The sequence below is a fragment of the Embiotoca jacksoni genome, unplaced genomic scaffold (assembly GCF_022577435.1).
Source record: "Embiotoca jacksoni isolate LCO1_2020_lvr unplaced genomic scaffold, fEmbJac1.0.p SCAF_30, whole genome shotgun sequence".
NCBI classification, from domain to species: Eukaryota; Metazoa; Chordata; class Actinopteri; family Embiotocidae; genus Embiotoca; species Embiotoca jacksoni.
This window is the reverse complement of record NW_027185382.1, coordinates 4,882,429-4,891,126: the sequence shown is the minus strand read 5'-3', so window position 1 is coordinate 4,891,126 and position 8,698 is coordinate 4,882,429. Positions and strand designations below refer to the sequence as shown.

The window sequence follows — 8,698 nt, the reverse complement described above, 5'->3', positions numbered from 1 at the left end:
CAGCAGCGGCTCCTACAGGCGGAGCTTTTAAATGCATCCACAGACATCAACAAACAACAATGATACAGGAAGTAGTTCAGCTCAGAAGCAGAAAGATTTCTTTTACACTTTTTATTTCTTATTTTTCTCTCCTACCAAAGACTGTTGTTGACAATTCATTTATTTACATGACTTTTTTGTGGTACTTTATCCCTTTTCTTCATATTTGCACTTTTTAATGTGTTACAGCTTTAGTTACTTTTCATATATCATGTTACATGCAAAATGTAAAGTACAACAGCAAATAAAGAAATTAACATGAGGTTCACCTTGACAAAGTAAAATACTAATTAAGGTGTTGGACATAATTCTGCACATGCAGGAATATAAATGTATTGACAGGTGTAATTAAGGAGTTATGATGGAACTATTTGTGAGTGTGGTGCAACAGAAAAGCAACATTCATATTTTCACATTTGTTTTGGATGAATGTCAAATGAACATCCTTCAAAAAATGCATGAACATACAAGTAGACCAAAATAAGCAACGTGTTCAGACCAGAAATATAAAAATACTGCGTGCATTTTGATATGCTTAAAGAAACATGAATTCACCTCGTACCACACTGGTACTTGGTGTCAGTGTAAGCGGCATTACATTTCAGATGCAAGGTCATACATGAAAATTAATTTCTATCTGTAAAACAAATTAACATAAAGATATTAAGAGATCGATTAGATGATAAAATACATTTTATTTGTATTTACCTTGTTAGCAAACCTGTGTCCATGGCTACAAACTACAAATATTATTAAATTGACCACAGTCATAGAGGAGGATCCTTCTTTCCTTCACTGCCTTCTAGTTTTTTCATACTCTACTTTTCCTGCCTCGTTATTTAAGCATATTGATACTGAAGTTAAAAATAAATGTAGTGTTGGGTGTGAAATACTGTATGATTCAACCTCAGCTGCCTCCAAGTGGTTCAAAATGTTCTGGTGGATCAACAGACTGTATTTCTACAGCATCGTCAGAAGGGGGCAGTGTGCACCCTAAACATCCTCGACACACACCTGCTTAAATTTTAAATTCAAATGGCTTGATCAAAACAAAGAAACACATCTGTCAGAAATATGCTTTCACACACACACACACACACACACACACACACATGTGCAGTGCACATAAACAGGACTGACTTGATATTGGACTTGTCACAGTAAAAACATGGACGCTGTGGTTATGTTCATTATCATGCAGAAGGAGTCCGAGTATGAAGTTCACTGTTGAATTAGTCATTCATACTTGAGAATAAAATACCTGGTGGAGGAAAATACCTTTTTAGCCCTTTAATCCAACTGTTAGATCATATTTTAAACATGAAAAGGAAGAAACCTCTATTGTGAGCACATGCAGTGCTGACCACCGGTGGGACCGTCCTCAGGCTCTGGGCAGGAGGCGCAGGTTGATGGGCTCTGCAGGGATGAGCAGTGTACGAGTTTTAGGCTCCACGGTTGGCGCTCCGTCTTCAAGCTGGACTTTGTAGTGCTGCATGAGCTGCGGGGCAACGCACAATCTCATCACTTTGATGCAGGATCAATAACTGGGCCCTCATTTTCTCACAAGAAACTTCCTTTTGTAAGACTTTAGTAGTTAAGTTATAGAAAGATGTCCATGTTAAATCCTGGAGGGTCAGTGTGATTGGTCATCTCGTAGTTTAAGACGTGGCCTTAATTGTAAAACTCGAATTAAAGACTTAAAACTTCCGGTGGATATACGGGACAACGATATGAAAGTATCTCAAACGACTGGTTGCTTGGAAGGTTTGAGAGATGTTCAGAAAGATCTACACATGTCTGGTATGCATTTTAAAAAAAAGTTAATCATGCAAAAAAAAAAAAGGTTCATTGTGGCTGTGAGACAACAGTCAGCTTTCTGTCTTTAAAAGCAAACGTCCTGTCGGTTGTTCAAATAAAAAGTAATGCTGTGTCTATGTCACTCACCCTGGACAGAGCAAAATACATCTCCATCTCCGCCACCCGCTTCCCCACACAGCCTCGCACCCCCACACCAAACGGGATGAAGCTGTACGGGTGGTGCTGGTAGAAGCCAGGCGTCACTCTGCCGCAGTGGCTGCTCGGCGCCTCGACGCGAAGCCACCGCTCCGGGATGAAGTTCTCTGCATCCACGAACTCTGCCTTATCGTGACAGGCTGCGTAGTGACACAAGTGGAACTGAGTCTGAAGACAGAAAAAGAACCGTTTATTTCAAGCAAACATACTGAAAGGTTCACGTTAGAGGAGCTCTGGGAGGCGTCGTCACATTGCATCCTGTGTGTCTTATTCCATTTTCCTACCTTCTTTGGGAACCAGTGGTTGTCCACAATCACCGCAGTCTCTGAAATAAAGCGTCCGTTTCCAGGCACCACAGGATACAGGCTGGACGGGGAAGACAAAAGGACCGAATCAAGCTCCACATCAGAGACCAACGCAACCTGCAGAGTGCTCATGTGGTTTATTCACTTTATGACTAACGTGATGTGCGCAGCTCTACGTCAGTTGTACCTGATGACTAAGATCATACCTGAGCACATAAGCAGGGCAGGGCAGTGGAAGTATTCATGTCTTTTACTGAAGTCCAAGTAAAAAGTCCAAGTAAAAATAATCTATTAAGTAAAAGCTGCTAAGAACATTCAAAAAGACTAAAGTATTATGAGCTGAACCTGCTGCCTTTTTTCTCTTTCAGATATTTTTCCTACATTAGAGCAGACACAGAGACAACTCAACACTACAAGTAAGATCTGATTTACAGAGCGGGTGAATCAGCTCTCTGCTATGTGGGACGATCTGGTTGGAACAGATTGCAAAACTGTGTGGATATTGTGAAAAAGGGTTTCTTTGTTACTCGCTGCGAGCACGAGACGCCGCCTTCAGATAACTGGGATGGATTGGCTCTCGGGTCAAAAGCAGAAACAACACTATGCAAAGAGGATTCAAAACCACTGCAGGATACGAGGGACGCTCGGTGCATGTGGCAGGGCGTGAAGGCCTTAACAGACGTCCGCCTCCCTGACGTATTCAATGACTTCTGTGCTTGGTTTGAAGCTTTAAATGAGGAGCAGGCAGTCTGTCAGCTGATGAGAAGCAGACCCTATCGGCTCACCGTAGCGTCTCCTTTATGACGGCCTTCAGGTAGGGCATCCTGCTCAGGTCGTCTGTGGTTGGCTCCCGTTTGTTGGGACACACTGAGCTCACCTCGCTGAACAGTCGCTCCTGAGCCCTGCCGTCCTTCGCTAAACGGTACAGAGCCCACGACAAGGTGTTGGACGTCTGAGATCAGGAGGTAGAAGAATGAGTGAATACCCACGTGTAGCTTTGCAGTATGTAGTGTGGTCAAAGTGGAAAATGACAAAAAACACCCCGAACAGTGAGTCAGTATCCAGACGAAAATAAGAAAAGACATGATATCTGTTCTTGAAAAAAGCAAAATCCTTGTTGAAACAGAGCCTCCTGTCTTGTTTTAAGGAGTTAAAACTGCCTCTGGACCTTTCCAGCTTTTTCTTTCTTCAACTTTTGTGTTTCTGCACATCGGTTCAGTCTGTGATCTCTTATCAAAGAATGTCGACCTCATCTCTGCTCTTGTTACAGCTGTGATTACAAAGATCTCTGGATCTCACAAACTCCAGCTCAGGGCTAAACCAATTGCGACACGCCTCAACCTCACCTGGGAATGCAGCCGTACGGCTCCGTGACAGCTCCAACTGTGCATGTAACATCAACCGCAATCTCTGCTGTGGGAGGTTTTGACTCCTTCGGGCACAACTGAAGGGTTTGTCCGTGAGCAGAGGAGCGCTTCAGGGAATTTAATAACTAAATAAATGTGTCTGTTGCCTGCTGACAGAAATAGAGCGCCAGAACAAAAACACATTACCGGTGCTTGTTTTTCTTGCAATTACGTCTCCTGCTCGTGTCATCAGACAGATTCTGAACAGCACCTGAGCAGGCATGCGATTTTTACCAGTGGAAGGAGCCTTGTTATAAATCACTGTCAGTGTAAAGTCATCACAGACAAATCTTTCAGTGACCTTGTGTTTTGTGCAGATGTGGGCCCAGATCTGTGTTTTGGTTGAAGAGGTCTGAGTGAGGCTGAAGTCCAAGACAAACAAATCCCAAGTCAAGTCCACTCCTCTAACTTTGTGTGCAACACAGAGATCAACAGAGTTTGAGATGCAGTTTTTCCACAGCAACAGAACTCATCTGGAACTTCTTTGTTTTCAGTCTTCACGAAGGAAGAAGTTTAATTTAAGTTTAAACCTGTCAGCCTGGAACAGAGATCTGCTACCTGAGCAAAACCAAACACATCAGCTGACATGTCTGGAAAGCTTTTGTTCATTTTCAAATGTAAAGTGTTGAGAAATTGCCTGCATCCATGCGTGTCAGATGTTTCAAGCTGATAAACAATCCACTGTGGGAAAGGAGCAGATGGCTTTCACAGGCCCGGTGAGCTGACCACAACAATACTGAAGCCGTGACGTGAAATTCCAGCGTCGGGCCGGACAACTCTCCGATCTGACACCGGCAGCTTTGTCAACCTGCTCGGGTCTCCAGCCGCCAACGTTTCCTCAATACCAAAGAGCATTGTTTCCCTTTTTTAAAGTGTTACACAAGAAGTTCTCTGGAAACATGACACGCAAACACACAAACGAAGAGCAAAGAACTCAGTCGACAAAAACATCCATCGCACATCCGACCTGCTTTCTCAGTGTCTTCATCACAATGTGGAGCAACAAGTTGTTCATGTTTCCTGCTTCTTCATCGTTTCTACAGAGTTTCAACGGATGTTTTCAGTATTTTTTCACAATGAAAACTGTTTTTGGAAATCGATTCTTGCTGACATGAATCCAAGCTGACCCTCGCTTGAGCTCGACACTCAAACGAGAGGCTTTCTGGGATTAAGAAGATGCCTCCAAATCCAAATCATGGATTTAAAAAACACTAAACTGATGAATTACAAAATACTGATTTAAGATGAACTAATTCAGTTGAAGGTTTGGTGTGTGGACGCTTTTTGTTTTTGACAATCACAAACAGTAAAGAAAAAGGAAAGCAGTCCATCAGGAGGGACCGGGACCGTAGGGACCGGGACCGTAGGGACCGGGACCGGGACCATCGTCCCCCTTCTCACCGTGTCGACTCCTCCCAGCATCAGCTCCGTCACACTCGTGTAGATCTCGGCTCGGGTCAGTTTGCCCGACGACAGCAGGTGAGTCAGGTACATGCCGTCTCCAGGCTCGCCGCTGCGCACCTGAGCTTCAACTTCAGCTATTCGTCTGTCGATGAGAGTCTGAGCTGCCATGCAAAAGCACAAAAGCCAATGTAATGTCCCAACTTGAAAGTGAACCTGAAACTGGAACACAAAGTCGGATGAATTTTCCCCTTTTTGGTTTCTTTAGCGACATACCTACATCATAGATATCATCCCAGGCCTGAACGAAGCGTTTCCAGAAGGGGAGGATGCTGCGGCTCCAGCGTGGAAACAGGAGCACCGTCTCAGACAGCATCAGCATGTTGTTCACAGCAGCAATGAAGCGCAGAGTGTTTTGGGGAATCTCCTCCTGCAGGCAGCCCAGCCTGGTCTCAAACAAGATGGAGGAGATCCCTGCAGGGTAAAAGACAGGAAAAGGATCACAACAACCCAAAGCTGCCCCCCGACCCTCCAGCTTAGGTCGTCCTGCAGCGGCTCCCACCTTCAAAGCCGAACTTGTAGAGCTCGGCCACCACATCTGAAACTGTGACCTGATCCGGACTGCGACTTCGGAGAACCTCAAAGCGTTGCAGCAGATCTCCGACCACCTGGTGGATGATGGGAGCAAAGGTCGACACCTCTTGCAGCTTCAGCATCTTGGGGTTCAGGGCGCTGCGGATCCGGTACCACTCTAGTCCTGTGCTGTAAAGTTGAAACAAAGGTTTTAGGTTCAGAAGATTCGACAGGGTTTCTAATGCTTCGTGGCCACGTAAGCTTCTGTTCTGGTCAGGTGACATCCTCCATCCAGCTGGTCTTCCAGACTTCTCTGTCCGCTCAATAAAATGTTTCCGTGACGACATCGTCTCCACTCACTCCACATGCAGTCCGTACGCCTGTCCCCTCAGCTCCCTGTACTCCTTCCAGTGAGGCAGCTCGGCTCGGACCGGGAAGCGCCCTTCCTGTTGGATCACCTGAGCGATGAGATCCGGAGTCGCCACGTTGACGATGTCAAACGGCCCGAACCTGGAGCGCCAGATGGGCCCATACAGACTCTTCTGCAAGACCTAGAAAATGATGGCAATGTGGTTCATATAAAACGTAACTTGGAGTTTAATATAAGTCAGTACATTTAAACAAGAGTTTTGAGGTACCTGCACAGCATCCAGGAACCACAATTTTATATACATATACATATATAGTCACTACTTCCTTCACTTTTATGACAAAAGAAAAATCATATAATCAACTCATAATTATATTATCCGGTAGTTAAAAGTAGTCAAATTTGTTTCACTTAAACATTGAAAAGTTGCTAACATGCATCAATAGTTAAGAGTGCTGTAATATATTTTCTGTCATACTCTGAAATTCTTCACAACTCATTTCTATTTTTAGGAGAAATATAACAGTTTAAGTTAAATCATTTTTGACAGATTTTAAGAAATGCACAAGAAATGAGGTACTATGTACATTTCTAAAAACTATCAGATTGTTGTAAACACATCCAGTGGACCTTCCTCTATTCCTGTTATTCTGACTATTTACAAAATAAAAATTATTTCTGAATATTTTTAACTAAAAATCTAAAAAATAAAACCAATGGAGATTATATACAGATTTGTCATACTTGGAAGTTGCTTGAGTCAAATTATAATTAATTAAAAAATAATCAAATCTCTGGACAATACATTTCTGAATTATATAAGCTTTTTCCCCGTCGCCAGCAAATGTTACGTCACACTTTCAGCACTTTTCAGAGTGCGAATTTACAAAGAATTAAAAACTAGTGTTTGTCCTCAGACCTGTGCAGCCTGACTCCTGTACCTGCAGTAAGTGGCTCTTGTCCGCATATCCTTTGACAAACAGCCAGTAAAGAGTGGTGGACAAACTGGGCCCCGGCAGATCATCGATGCTCTTCAGCTTCGCGGCCTCAGTCGCCGCCTGGACGTTTAAGTTTCTTCTGGTCCAAACACCTGAGGAGGCTCGGAGGCCCTGAGCGACCCGGGGCGCACGCAGTGTCCGGGCGCAGAGCGCAGGGGGCCGGGAAAGCCAGGCTGCAGCCGCCGGGGAGCTCATGGTGGAGACTTAGAGACGACTTTGTTTTCGAGTGCATTTGATGAGTTGAAGCACCAGTTTTACGACATACGAGTTGTCGTGTGCATCCCCCTACAGGCAGTGTTCAGGCCTGCAGTAACTGTTTCAATGAATGGAGATTTCTGTTCACAACAAGATTTGTCGTGACGACACGATTCAACGCCTCCTTTCGTTTCCTTGAACTGTTAACATACAATCAATTAAATACAACGTTCACAAATAATCATAATCTTACTAACTAATCATAATATTTGTGCATAAAAGGAGAAATAAATAATTTTCCATCAGCGTTTTAAATGTTCCTACTCAGTTATTTCACTTTAAACGTGTCACACTGGACTGTTGCTTGAAAATTTGGTTGCAACGTGATTCTCAAACACAAAAAGCAGAACTTGAACCAAGGAGGATAAAATAGGTTGGACAGCCAAAATTAAAGCATCAATTATTACGATGCGTTATAATAATGTATGTATTATGTATAATACACTGAAGTGCTGTCTACCTTCTCCACTTAACCGGCATTTACTTTTGTAATCGTGTTAGTAAAGAAAATAGTTATTAACTTGGTAAATACAGAGCTCGAGGTGATTCAATCAGAGGCAGTCCGACAGAACCGGCTGTTTGCTGCCCCCTTGTGGACACAGTGGGGAACTAACGGAATAGTAAGAGTAAAAAGAATTACATGAGAGCTACACTTCCTGTTACCTCCAAAATAAAACGTATAGACTAGTTGTTATGAACAAACGTGCTTGAAAACGTTTCGTTTCTGTTTTAATGGCAGCAGAAGATAGATGCATGTGTAAAAAGATTGACGGCTGCCTAAAATATGGACTGGATTTTTAAAAAAAAACTAGTGACAAAGTCGGCTTTTTAATATGGTAAATTTGGTCTTTCTGTAGAGGAAGTTAGCTTTAGTGATCAACCTGGGAAACACACCTCTCGAGTTGATCCAATCAGAAGTCAGGGTCCTACAGAGTCCATCAATATGACAGAACAGACTGTTTGCTGCCCTCTTGTGGACACATTTGAGAACTGCAGGAATTGTCAGACTGGACAAAAACTACGTGCGAACAACATTTTCGACAAGAAGAAATATCCACAAAGAGAAGTTGACAATGTCGTAGAAATAAGAGAACATGACATGAGGAGGATTATTTACATTCCTTATTATTAGACTGCTAGTTTATTGATTGTGAACTGAAATTGTAGATTAATATCTACCTAACGCAGCGTAATTAACTTTTCAGGTTAAGACGTTGAGAGTATTTCATTTGTCTTGTTCACATTTAACAGTGAAATGTAGAGATGGAAATAAAGTCATAAAAAGATGGTTTTATTGTAGTTTTTTTTTACGACCAGGATAGTCACTCCTGTTATCAG

General features: G+C 43.0%; 1 protein-coding gene across 1 annotated transcript; it reads right to left on the bottom strand.

Moving 5' to 3' along the window:
• Positions 1 to 95: 95 nt before the first annotated feature.
• cyp27a2 (cytochrome P450 family 27 subfamily A member 2) lies at positions 96 to 7,396 on the bottom strand. The gene is made up of 9 exons (XM_069163786.1): positions 7,049 to 7,396; positions 6,098 to 6,288; positions 5,727 to 5,926; positions 5,441 to 5,638; positions 5,165 to 5,328; positions 3,143 to 3,309; positions 2,337 to 2,418; positions 1,984 to 2,220; positions 96 to 1,537 (listed from the first exon to the last, which is right to left on the bottom strand). Exons 1-9 carry the CDS (start codon positions 7,298 to 7,300, stop codon positions 1,421 to 1,423), a joined length of 1,608 nt encoding a protein of 535 aa, XP_069019887.1. The 5' UTR covers positions 7,301 to 7,396; the 3' UTR covers positions 96 to 1,420.
• Positions 7,397 to 8,698: the final 1,302 nt, after the last annotated feature.